At 37.7% G+C, this 14445-nt stretch overlaps 1 protein-coding gene across 1 annotated transcript in view; it reads left to right on the forward strand.

Annotated features, from left to right (window-relative positions):
• The window catches only part of GRM8 (glutamate metabotropic receptor 8), a 956579-nt gene that overhangs the window by 18068 nt on the left and 924066 nt on the right, over nucleotides 1–14445 (forward strand). The window contains exon 2 of the mRNA XM_075208924.1: nucleotides 4587–5413. Coding sequence (XP_075065025.1) covers nucleotides 4889–5413 — 525 coding nt within the window. The 5' untranslated portion in view covers nucleotides 4587–4888. The remainder of the gene's footprint in view (nucleotides 1–4586; nucleotides 5414–14445) is intronic.

Below are 14445 nucleotides of genomic sequence, written 5' to 3' on the forward strand. Positions count from 1 at the left end.
TAATTGTGGGAAAGAAGGATACATATATTTCCCATAGACTGTAAGCTTGCAGCAGGGCCTTCTCCCCTCTTTGTCTGTTTTACCCAATTTGTTTATTAGTTTACTGTGTTTGTCCCCAATTGTAAAGCCCTACGGAATATGTTGGCACTATATAAATAAATAAATGATGATGATGATATTTAGTACATGTGCCACTCTATGTGCTCACTACTAATGGTGAGAACATTCTATATATGTAGCATGCTCAGGGCCAAATTAAGGGAATGGAGGCCCCTGGTCTAAGAGAACTTCCATTCCCCCGTGAGGCCCCCCTGTGAGCCGCCAGCCCCCCCCCCCCAAGCGCTTACCTCTCTGTTCTCCTGTCACTGTAGTCCACTGACCGGGCCGCGGGCGCCCCCATCCCCGCACCAATCAATAATGCTGCTGAGCACTTTCAAGGGCCCCCTGGATGCCCGAGGTCCCTCGGCTGTAGCCCAGTTAGACCTCAGGTTAATCTGGCCCTGACCATGCTAGGTACATGATAAGACCCAACCTTTCAGGTATAGTACATTTGGTGGCATGAAATTATTTTGTGTACAGTTATGTAAAATTGTGTACATTTATGTGCTGCCCACTCTCCACTCAGCACTGCCAACCAAGTTACTACCCATTTTCATAGAATAATGAATACTGTAAAACATATATTTTCAACATTATTAAATGTTATTCTCTATATTGTTAGTATTGTTATATTTTCATATTGTAAAACACCTCATCCCCTCTTAAAATGTATTAAAATCTTCAAAGTATCATTAGTTAGACAGCAAAGTAAACACAATGCTCCAGCTATTGAACACACAATATCATAGGTGGAACTAGCGAGCTGTGGGCCACGATACAGGGAAGCAGGGAGGAGGGAACAAGGGGTCACAGCTCGCTAGGTCCCTGTGCAGCGGGCCCCATTATCTCCATGGGCCCCGGTGCACTGCACCTGCTGCACCAATGGTAGTTCCGCCACTGCACAATATAAAGAACAATAAAAGGCTTAAGCAACAGGTGACAACATTACTGAGAGAGCAATTGATTGTAGAACAATATTATGCTGTTTGAAGGTTCTGTTTTGGTTATAATTTCAATTTTGATAATGGCTTAAAGTTGATTTTAATATTAACATTATTATTAGGCACATGTGGACCAAGATTACCTTGAGCAACAACTGAATTGCATTAGAGAATATCCCTTTTTGAAAGAAGGAATCTCTTGTATTCATATGACACTAGCGGCCTGAGAAGCTTTTTCAAGGCCTCTTACCTCCAGTCTCCATTACTAAGTATTCTGATAGGCACCTTGTATCAGTGGGGACATTGCAGATGCCTAATTTGTCCCGCTCTCAGCAATTATTCAATACACATTTAAATCACCAACATATTCCACAGCTCAACCAACATTCATTTAAAACACTATTACAATCAACCTAACCAACAACTGTCCCCAACACTATTACTTACTGTCCCTACTATCAGCTACCTGTGTCTTTGAATGAGATCTCTGTGCAGATTGACCATTTAATATACAATGAAGATTTAAGCTCAAGCATACTGTGGAACTGATGCCAGGTTGGACTTATGCCCATTTGCCCAGTGTAAATTCTGTGAAATTTATACTGTGCATGCCCAGGAAAAAAGTTACATGCATATGCAGATTTGTGCACCTCCTTGAGATTGGAAAGACAGTATGGAGGAGGGGAAATGAGGAGCAGTCTAATGTCGGCCAAGTACAGTAAGTATGTTCATGCAAATGTGGCTGCGGCAGAGCAGCATGGAGATGCATATTTAGTCAGGAGTCATATCTTTTACCTATTAGAGGGCAAAATATATTGCTCCTGACAAGTGTAATTGTATCACAAATACACACTGATGATGACACTTACCAGCACTAGCTAGCCGCTCGTAATTACCTGACTGCGAATTCACCTCTGAAACTGATAGGTGCTTTCTTCATTTATTGTTCCTATGTTATAGGGTTCTGTAAATATATTTTAAATACTAAAAAATCAAATGTTAACAAATTTTCAACCTGACCTGTATATGCATATATAGGTGTATGGATGCCTGACATAAATCTGGGGTACATGCTACAGGTGCAGATCTGGACCCATCTTTCAATGCCTACCACTCAGCATATGGGTGTAAATATGCTATTTTTACAGCTGACTTTTATAGTGTAAATTAGACCAAACATGTGTATAACTTAACATCAGGCATATGTATCAAAGGCAGGCATTAAGGAAATGAATCAAAAGATAAATTAACTTAAAGTGTATATATCTCAAGAATAGTAGTCTTGCATGAGGATGAAATATTATGTTAATCCCCCTTTTACTGGTTGTGTGATCTGCAGATAAATTTGTTATAAAAATTTGAAATATCCTCTTCTGTGTCAGTGAAGTTTACTGTAATATCATTAAATATCCCTTACCTGGGGTATCTGGGCAGCACGGTGGCTCAGTGGTTAGCACTTCTGCCTCTCAGCACTGGGGTCATGAGTTCGATTCCCGACCTTGGCCTTATCTGTGTGGAGTTTGTATGTTCTCCCTGTGTTTACGTGGGTTTCCTCCGGGTGCTCCGGTTTCCTCTCACACTCCAAAAACATACTAGTAGGTTTATTGGCTGCTATCAAGTTGACCCTAGTCTGTGTTTCTGTCTGTGTGTGTGTGTCTGTGTGTGTGTGTGAGTGTTAGGGAATTTAGACTGTGAGCTCCAATGGGGCAGGGACTGATGTGAGTGAGTTCTCTGTACAGCGCTGCGGAATTAGTGGCGCTATATAAATAAATAATGATGATGATGATCTAGACATAGACAAACTCAGCAGGGGTTTTCTAGTGCCTGGAACCCCCTCGCTCCCAGCCTGGGGCACTGTAGTATATGCTTGAGGTGGCTGGACCCTGCCCCCAGGACCAGCCACTTTGCAGCTTGTGACAATTGTCCCCAAAACTCCTTCTTGTCCCCTCCACTCTGCAAATGACTGCTGCCTCACTACCACACTCATTACCTCTTCCCACTCTCGCCTCCAGGACTTTGCTCAGGCTGCCCCCCTACCGATGGAACGATCTGCCATGCTCTATCATATTAACCTTTACTCTCCAAGGCTTTAAGTATGCCCTTTAAACTAATTTCTATATTCAAATCTATGAGCCCTCTTCCTAACTCCTCTGCCTCGGCTATCACCTCCACTCCCCCAAACATTACCACCATATCTGTGTGTGCGCCCTTCTCTTTAGGATGTAAAGTCTCATGAGCAAGGCTCTCTCTTCTTGTGTTCTCCTTCTTCTGTTGCAACACCCTCTATCCCTCTAAGCCTACTTCCCTAACCCTGTTTTAATGAGCCTAGGCCTACTTCACCATGACCACCACTCTCATTCACTGTCCCGTAAATAAGTTTATTGCATTACCAAAGTTATCTGTTTATAATTTGTTAATTAATAGATGTATGGTCTTTGTTTTATTTTGTTTTTTTGATGTCTGCTCTTTAAATGTATTAAGGAGCTATTTTGCAAATCGCCGATATTCCGCGATTTGTACAAATACAGCATTTGCAAAAATACAGCAGTGTATTGTATACTGTATGGTACTGTGGACCTTTTGGGGCACTCGGACCTTTTGTTAAGATGCACTCAAATAAAACAGTAGTAATATATAAATACATACATACCTAACATCCTAGATAAAAATGAATAATGACAAATGATATAAAAGCTATATACAGATCACAATACAAAATGAATATGAGAAGTCTATGGGCAACAAAAATGGGAAGAGGACAGCATGTCTTACAGAAAAGATTATAAGTAATGACAAACAAATCATACAAAAGGAGAGTTGATACAAGAATATAGGGGCGGGTCATGTTTTGTTTGTCATTATTTAATATTTTTCTTTTTTGCAACAAGTTATTCTTGTTTTAAATTGTTTTTTTTTCTCTTCGTTTTTGGATACAATAACATGTGAAATTTCAAATTGCTGTTTTGTTACATGGATTGCGTCATTGGATATCTTTATTGACATTAATATATTCTGATTAATAATTATTGTCTTTTTTTAATTGGCTTTGTCATGCCACATTAGATGGTATCATACTTAACATGTGACGTAGGCACTGAGAATATGTTATATTCGTCTGTTTTTATTTCCCATTAGTGGGATGATGTTTTCATAGATGCCAGTTTGTTTTGGTTGTATCCTATTTAATGTGTGACAGTCGCATCTTTAAGATAATTATTTGATAAATATTTTTCTGGATAGAATAATTTGAGTGATCTTTTTTTGACCTTTCTAGCATTTAATAGTGCAAATTGTCTTTTGTAATGTTACTGTATATAAGCCACACAGATTGTTCATTTCAAGTAATGAAACAAATTACAGTTGATTTTTAGTACAAATCACATTTAGCATTGTCTTCATGCTCATTGACCTGAATTCGACAAGGTATGCAGTGCAGGAAATGAGTCATGGTGAATTCAGAGTGCTTTTGCATCTGTTATTTCAGTTTATTAGGCATATCTGGAGGACAAATGCAATTATTCATATTTTGTTTTCTTTCTTTTTCAGGTGGACTTTACCAAATGAGTCAATAAAGAGACTGAAGACTACTGACTTGCATTGAATTATTGAAAGACTTAAAACCTATGCAGTAGCTTACATGCTCCATATATTGGCTATGGCAAATGTAGTACATTGACCTGGATGTGTTGATAACAGATTTTTGGCTGCTACAGAAACTGCTGGTTTATCTGCTACACAGTCCTATATTGTCACTTAGTGGGTACTGATGGTAGCATCCAATAGGTGCAATTTGAAAGGGTCTACGTTTTTGCTTCATAAAATACAGCTTTGGCTCTTGGATTGGGAGTATGTCTTCCGCATACTTTGCTTTGGAAAGAAAACAGTCAAAGTCTTGTCCTTACATAATGTTTCTGGTCATAAGGATGTGTTGGATTTTAAGTTTAATGCGAACAGCTGGCAGCCAGGAATATGCTCACTCCATCCGAGTCGAAGGGGACATTATTCTTGGGGGTCTCTTCCCGGTTCATTCCAGAGGAGAACGAGGGGTGCCTTGTGGAGATCTTAAAAAAGAGAAGGGAATCCATAGACTTGAGGCAATGATGTATGCCATAGACCAGATAAACAAAGACCAGGACCTCTTATCAAACATTACTTTAGGGGTCCGAATACTTGACACCTGCTCAAGGGATACCTATGCTTTGGAGCAGTCTTTAACCTTTGTGCAAGCTTTAATAGAAAAAGATGCTACTGATGTTAGATGTGCAAATGGAGATTTACCTATTTTTACCAAGCCGGACAGAATATCTGGAGTGATTGGAGCTGCAGCAAGTTCTGTTTCCATTATGGTGGCTAATATATTAAGACTTTTTAAGGTAAGTTATTTCTAAAAAATCCTGTGTTTTCATCACTCTGTCTATGACAAACAGACTATTTCCTTGAAGCAGAATAATTTATGCAATCCATGCTTCTGGTAATGGTTTACTTTGCCAAGCTCTGAAAGCAGCATGTGTTACAGGAGTACTAAAGTAAATGAAATGTTTGTCTGCCAAGAGCCTTTTCTGTCTCACTTTCTTGTTTTAATGACCCATTTACCCCTGTTAGTGCTGGAATCATCTTTGCACACGTGATTATAATCTAGTGATACACAGTAATTTTGTACTTCTAGAAAAGATTTCTGCAACAAGATATGTTTTTGAGTTTCTCTTATAACCTGTTCCAAACAGGCAACAGAATTAGCAAAATACATGGATCAATAAAGTCGATATAGAACATTGTGTACATTATTATGTCAGACACAAGGATGTGTAGACTAAATGAGACTCCTTTATGATACATGAATGAAGCATAATATCTTTATAAACTCTATATAATGTATTTTTTGCAATAGTGGTGTCAGAAGCATAAGTGTCGTTCAGTTTAAATGTCTTCGGTAAGATATGTTCAACTTTAATCAACATTCTTTCTGTGATTGACAATATTTGTAAAAAAAATACTGTTTTATTAAATGACATTTGCTTAAACATGGATTGAATTTGCCAGCAATCTTGTATGTAATAGTAATGTTAAAATGCCACAATTTAACTGAGGACTATGGGAGAATCAGTTTTCAGAACAGGTTAAGTGTCAAAGCCCACTGACAAGTAACATAACCTATACATTTAAAATGTATTTATTTTATTTTTTTACCAAAGAAGATTTGTTGTGGACTACAAAATAATTTTTTAAAGCTATGATTTGTGTTTACATTACTGATAATATAACACTCCATTATCTGTGAATATGTACTTTTGGCTGCTGGTGTTGCCTGTAGCATTCTTTTTATGGATTAGTGTTGATGTACCAGTTACTTAAGTATTCTTGCTGTGCCTGTCACTTCTTTCTGTCTATTATCTCTCCTAGCGATGTATAATCAAGATAAGACTGTGTTAGAGAGGTATTTTATATATTAACTCAACAAATCTGCTTATCAATAGTTCCACCTATTTTAAATATTATTAAACCTGCAATCCATTTCATTCAGCACTCATCAAATTCTTGCCTTTCTGTGAAACTATATATTTAAATAAACATCAACTTTTTTGCTTGTGCATAGCCCCACCAATCACATTTTCATAAAACAGTTGCAGTTTACTTTAGTCCAAAGGGTAATAGCCGAATTGATTGGGGGGTTTGCCATGGTTTATTGGGGATATGGCTGGGAATAACAGAAGTGTGGTCTTAGTGGATTGTCAGTCTAGACCTGAAGCTTAACCAGCCACCTTGTTAGTCTGGCATTTATACCTTCCATATCAGTTCCTTGACTTTATTCCTTTGATTTGCTCTCTTCCAGTAAAACAATAACAGTCAGCATATGTTTGCAACATATAGACAACTGTAGCATACATCAGTGAAATATGATATTTGTATAGCTTCCACCAGCAGTAAGCTTTGTTCAATTGGTAGAAGCACTAGCTCTGGCGAAACACCCATTTTCACCAAAGAAGGTGGAAATAACGATTGGACAGTGGTGGTTCTTGTTGATTGGGGAAGCCTTCTCCGCAGAGACCTGGTGATAGTTACCGCCGGCGACACTCGGTGATAGCTGCCACCCGCAGTAAGCTTTGTTAAATTGGTAGAAGCAATCTGGGCGAAACACCCAAAGAAGATGCTTTTCTCCATTTAATAAATAGGCCCTTAGTGGTTGTTTGGTTTTATGCAATATAATTTGTAACTGTGAAACAAACTATTTTCAATCATTTTCTAGTTTTCCTGATAAGAGCAGAGCAAATGTTAAATGAGAATAACTACGTTCCTACTCCTGGTAGCTGATTAAAAATAGAAAAATAGATAGCTACATAAATACATAAATAAATAAATGAATAAATAAAGGTTTTGGTGTGACTCCCAGGTCTAAGCCTAAATAACAAGTTCTGTTATAGAAAACTAATAACATTCACAAATAAATATGTAAAAGTTCCCATATCATATCAGAACATGAGATTCTTGACATTGTATTTACATTTGCTGTGCAGCTGAGTGCATCATATTATCCTCCCTTATCAGGTATTTTATACAAAAAGTGGCTAAGAGAGGCCTCTGTTTGTAGGAAAATGCCTCCCCTAAATAAGCATCTCATTACAGAAGTGAGGGAGAGCAAAGTCTGGGGCCCCAGCAGAATCTAATTTATTGTACTAAATCATAGCCATATGTTTTAGCATTTTCTAAGAGTTTATGATGCTGAATACACACACTTTATAAGACCAAGAAGCCAGGTGTACTGGAGGACATATGAGGCAGTATGTATAAAACTGCATTTTTTATTTAAAAGAATTAATACTTTGTAAAAACATGTTTTTTTCATAAATGTTTAAAAGTATACTGTTTAGATACCTTTTAAGTATAGATCCCATGAATTATAAATACATCAGTTATTTTGTGTAATTTATAATATAGTAAGAAACTGTTTGTCATATTTATTAAGGATGAAAGTGGGTTCACTTGCTCCTTAAAGGGGTCCTCTAACCTCAGACAATGCTCTTTTTACATTCATTGCCACCTCCTATTCTAGCCCCTGGTCGCACCAAACTGAATCCTTCTTAGCAATTTAAATAGCCGGCACAGGGTGTGTGCACTGTATGCAGAAACTATTTAGATTGGCCGTACATTAGGTGCCTAACTCACTACAAACCCGCAGTCTGAAGCTCACAACGATTAGCACAGAAAAACCCCACCACTTCACTCCATTAAGTACATCTGATTGGTGCTATAGTACAGGTAACAGTATATATTCCCACCAGGGCCGGACCAGTGCTGGGCCCCATATCAAAATCTGGGAGGGGATGCCGTTCTTGTCTCCCAGGCCCTCTGCTCTGGTCTCAATAGAGTATAGCATTGAGCCTCTTCTTAGCATGTTTTGTCCGACACAGGAAAGATCTCCGCTCTGCTCTTTTGAGAGCAGAGTGGGAGCCTCCACAGGAGCAGGGGTCTCAGACAGGGCATTGCACTTTGCCGTTTCCAGGCACCTCTCACCTCAGGGCACTGCAGTCACAGCACCTCCTGTACTCCCTATTGTTATGCACCTGATTCCCAACAATAGAGGGTACAACATTTAATTTAACTTTTAAATATAAACATGAGAAAGGAACATGACCTTGGTTTACTTTATAACATTCCATAAATACGTACAATTTCCAGTATTGTGTTTTTAGAAATTCTGCGTTAGATTATAGTTTATGTGACAATAAGATTACCAATGTGAAGTGTGTGAATGGTTTAAGTTATATGTACAGTGAGTAATTGCTATGTCTACTCGAATACTATAATTTCAGGTAACTTCACTTACTGCATGCAATCTGAAATACAATGATTTTTATTATGTTTACACAATAGGCAGGAAACTTGAGGCTGAGGGAATGAATATATACTGGCTCCTGCCAGCCTCAGTCTAATTACTGTTCATATAATAATATAGGGTCTTGCTACTTTTGGAAAACTATCATTTCTGTCCTGGCTCACAATGGTGTCACATAAGCGCTCGCCATGCAGCAGATAAACAAGGGCTTAAATTGGGGTGAGACCAAATTAGATTTGTCTTCCCCTTATTTCTCTGAAGATTGTAACTTCATTATACAACATATAAATAAAAATAGATAAGGATATATTGTAATAAATAAGTCCAATACTAGAAAAACTGGGACAGCCCCTGGAGATAAGTATAGCTAAAAAAGTTGCCCTTCGGTTTGTCAGGAAATAAAACTTTTGCAGGTTTAGAAAATATAATCCTGACAGTTTTATGACTTATGAAGCGATGACAGACTGAGTTACTGTGGAATGGAAACAAAAAGCTGGGATCATGATAAATATATAGGGAGTCATTTCCCTCTGTTATCAGAAATTTGTTGCAGGACTGTGTATTATGTTAACATTGCTTTGTTGAAACCCTGGCAGCTTTTCATCTGCTTGTATCTGAGCATGAGTATCAGATACTATACTGCACAAGATTTGTGAGTCTTATACCATGGCTTGAGGGGCTATCTTGGGATTATTGTGTGTTGCAAGAAACCAAGAACGGAAGAAAAAGCCTACAACTTCCAATAAGCCCTAGAGAAATTACTTAGCTTGTTCAGGCATGCCAAGGTGCACAAAAAAGAAATGAGATTAAAATGTTCCAGCTGGTTGGCTGTCTTTATTCTCTCTCCTCTCATCTTAAATCTTCCATTTCTCTGCAAAAAAAAAATCACTGGGAAACATAATTATTTATATTAATTGTTAACCATTTTTGGCGTGATGTTAGAAAGTTAAATAATACATTGCAAATAATGAAATGATGGGTCATAAGAATTGCTTCCGCCGCTTGTTTGTCTAGACCTTTTCTCGCACACATTTTACTAGCAAGGGTATTGGCTAAGAGTTAATTAAGAAACTAAACTGCAAATTGTGCCCTGAATTAGTTGAGAAGAAAGAAATAGAGATGGGAATGAGGCTATGATTTATCTCAAATACCAGCAATTTGTCTTCTGAAACCATGACAGCCAACACCTGATTTCCATTATGCAATGCAATGGCAAAGAACGTTCCACTGCAGTATTGATCAATAAGGGGTCACATGGTGTCTCCTCTGGGAAAATCTCCTATTTACCCATATAATTGATGTTACACACAGTTTCCTGCAAAAGAAGGAGACATCTCCTTTAGAGCTAATAATGGACCACAGCTAAGTACATTTGCTAAGAGGAAAAAAAATGAAAAAAAAAAAATAATAAAAAATAAATAAAAAAATAAATATATATATATATATATATATAACTTGAAACTATCAGTGTGTGAAAGAGGTTAAACCTGAACATTGACTTGAAGTATCTCATTAGAATTTTCTATGAGCCTATGCCTCTGGGTTCTTGTGTTAGTTAGTGAATGTACACATCATAGATCAGGAAGAAAACAGTCATCTCTAATGGTGATCATAGGAGAAACATTATTGTGTATAATCATATGGAATCATTTTCCTGTGGATGAATGCTTGTGAATTCCCTGTGTTTTCATAATTTTGTTTACCAATAAAATCACTAGTTCTCAGGAAGTTTACAAATTAATTTCAAAGGAAAACTGTTTTCAAAATATCACTTAAAACACTTGCATGTAATTAAATGTGATTGAGCATTGCAAAACATGACTATATCAGACATATTTTGATGGTAGTTTTGCATTATTGTTTATTTTTGCTTTGTAAAGTTCATCTGTCACCTTCACACAGCGTGGAACTGACTATTTTGTGGTTTGAACCAATATTCACAGTGAAATAGCATATACAGTTCCCTATTAAATAGTGTTTCATGAATATTTGTCACTGAAAGTGCCTCAGTATACTGATTTCTAGTTAATTCATATCTGACATCCGCATGAAATTTGGTTCAGTCCACAAATTGTCTGCTTCCACTGTGCATAGCTGTGGGTTGCTAAGAGATTTCAACATTCCTTGTGGTACAATGAAATAAGTATTATCAGCCGGTTTAGATGGCCAATGATAGCCTGCAAGTGATGCTTGCTGTATTTTTTTGACCTAAGGGGAAGATCTAGGGCCTGTTTAGGGTTTCAGGCTGCCCTAGTCTACTAAACGGTAGGTACAAACAAACTTAATTAAATTAAAATCCAACTTTGTTGCCCCCACTCCCCACAATGTACCTGTGTTTTTGAAACTCCACTTGGCTTTTTGAAAGAGTCATGGCAATTTTTATCAATCATTTTGTTTTAATTAAAATCAGAACTGTGAGAAGAATGGAGTAATGAATGAGCAGTACTGAGGGTTAGGATGTGGAGGTGGAGGGGGCTGTCATGCTTTTGCTTGTTGCCATCCGTGTCTCTCCTACTCACTTATCCTCAAGCACCCGTCCACAGTTGACTCATTAGTTTCAGCCTTTACCATGAGAATACGTCAAAATTAAAACCTCACTACATTTTTCTTTTTACATTTAAAGGACAACTATTCTCTTATATTTTAAAATGAATTTCAGCGTATACCTCTCCGTAACACAATTTTGCACCCCCTAAAAGCCTTGTGCCCTAGGCTGCAACCTAGTGAGCTTATTGGATAATCAGGCCCTCGGGACGTCCAAGTGCAGGGCAGGGTTCGGAGCCATGAAGATTTATTTCGCAGCTAATTGTGTCATCATGGCCCATCCCACTTAACTAGGAGGGAGGGAGACCTTTTCTCCCAGGAGTCCTGAAATTCCAGATTCTCCCAGACATTCCAGGAGGGTAGGCAAGTTTTTTATCAGTTTCTTTAAAGTCAAATAGTCAATAGGCATTTTGTATCTTTCAAGATATTAACTACCAATAAATGCACATTAAACTACCAATAAATTGCACATTATAACAGTAACTTTCAAACTTTACTCATGACACTCTGAAATGTGCCTTACATGCTTTTTTTCTATCAATATATATGTAAACTTTAAAATAAAAGGTAATCTGTGCTTTCTGCTCTACAAAGAACTATTTCCATACAGCTCCTGTAATCATGCAAACACAGCAGCTTTAGAAACTCATAGTCTCAGCATTTATGTTTTTCAGTGGAAGGGCAAAACTAGGAAACACAATACAAAATTCCTTTCTTGTCAATGTGTTACTGAGCAAAGCTTATCTGTAGTAACATGCTTTCTTCAGTTAGCTTGTCCAAAAATATTTATAGTCACTTAGGTGAATTTCATCAGACATCTCGTAATAGGAAAAGTTAAATTCAGATTTCTTTATGTATTCAATAAAGCATACCCTGCAATGTGAAACAATTATTAGTAAAACAAATGCAGTTTGTGAATTTAAGTCATCTAGAATGTATAGTGGTTTCAAAGCTGGATTAAACAAGATATTAAGTGACCTTGACATTCATTTCAATTAGCTGACAAGAAGGGTTGCTGTAGGTCACAATACTCAGTGGGTTACCTGACCATAAATAGGAAATTCTATTGCTTATCGCAATATCACTCATTTCATTATGTCTGCAGAGGGCTCATAATTGATGTGATAGCAATGTAATCATTGCTTGTTATTAAATAAGTGACACATACATTAAGGTATGTCATGTGCAATTACCATAGCTGAACTACAGATAAGTTGTAAAACAAAGGGTTACTTTTATACCTCAGATATACTTATAGGTCATAATGTAGTAAACAAATTGCACAATAGCATTTTTTGAAATCTACTGTGCTTTTAACTCAATTGTTCTGTCTCCTTGCATTGTGCTGTGCTCATTTCCAAATGCCTTGTAATTGTGGCTATCTGAGGAAACAGCTGTGCAATGTTCTTGGTGGAGAATATATCTTCCAAGGATGGTCTCGAAAATAAGCTGTGTTGCTGAAAATTCTAGAAAAACTCCACTTCTGTCTGAGCAAGAATGTCTGTTATCACTGGAACTTGTAAGTTGTTTGGGCTTTTTTGTTTATGGGTTTTATGTAACCTTGGTATCTATAGGTTCAGAATCACACAGGCAAAGAAAGATATGATGCGATCTTTGTTACAGTGGCAATGGAAAAGTAACACTTTAAACAACCCCCAGAATTTCAACAACTTTCAATAACAACCCCAGAAAATCCCAGAATTAATCTTAGTGCAACTGCTTTAGTTTTAACAGGAAAGTTCTTTGGACAGGCCAAGTATGATAAAAAAAACATTCCCAGGGCAAACAGCAATGTTATAGTGGTCATAATGTAGTTACCAGGGCAACTGAAAGGAAGATACACCAGTTTGTTAGGAGTACCCAGGGCCGGATTAACTGAAGGGCTTTATGGGCTATAGCCCAGGGGCCTCAGGCAGCTGGGGGGCCCCTAAGATCTGCCGGCAGCGTTATATATATATATCTTTCATACTGCCGGCGATCGCTGTCAGTGAAGGCACCCCTCCTCCACGGACCAAAACTTTGGCATACTGCAGCCTGCTGTACTGTACGTGTGTACGTTACAGACATGGCAGTATCAATGTAGAGACTGCATCTCCTCTCTTTTTTTTGGGAGGGTATAGGGGTCAGCGTGGGCACCAGCTCCGTTGGTGCTTGGGCACTCCAGAAGATGTATAGCTTATTGTAGAAACTTTTTTTTCCTCTGTCTCCCTGGTACCCGGAAAAGCAACCAATTAGGGAGTCACTGATGTCACTGTGCAACTCCCTAATTGGTTTCTGCTGCCTCCAATCACCGCCCCCTGGTAGGAACAGTGTGTAGCCCCCTCCCGGCACTTGAAGCAGCGTCTCCCTGTGCAGCTGTTGGAGGCAGACAGCAGACACAATGGGACACAGGAAGTAACCAGACCTGTTCCTGTTGAAATGTCTGAAAAGTAAGTTGTATATGTTAAGGAGAAAGACATTGGTACAAAGAAGGGTCCCAGAGCACTCTAATATAGAAGAAAAAACATCATAAAGTACAGTCATGTGTGTCTGTATGCCCTGCATGTATGTTATTCCTAACCAAAATCCCTTAATATACATTTAATGTAATGAAAATTGTGTTGTTATTTCTTAAAAAGTACTATTTAATGTTTTATAATATAAAAAAAAATTATATAATAAAAATTGAGAGTGCTAACAATATCATGTTTATATTATAAAGACTAAATGTTGTCTTTGATTACATTAATATATTAAATGATATTCCTTACTATGCAATATTAATTTAATCAAAATTGTATTTTATAAAAATACAAAGATACAGGCCAGGTTCCTACTGGCGTTGTGTTAGTGTTTTTTTAATGGGAGTGAAAACAAATGACAAATTCTACTAGGAGACTAACAGTGTCTGGATGTGGTGGAAACTAGTTCCAAAGAGGCCGTGCATGGTCCTGGGTGGTCTCTTAGTGCTTATTACCCACACGCTGTACAATAGTGCAACAGTTTGAAAACAAATAGTGGTTTATTAAGGTTAAAACAATGCTAACTGGT

This window comes from Mixophyes fleayi, chromosome 4 (genome assembly GCF_038048845.1).
Source record: "Mixophyes fleayi isolate aMixFle1 chromosome 4, aMixFle1.hap1, whole genome shotgun sequence".
In the NCBI taxonomy this organism is placed as follows: domain Eukaryota; kingdom Metazoa; phylum Chordata; class Amphibia; order Anura; family Limnodynastidae; genus Mixophyes; species Mixophyes fleayi.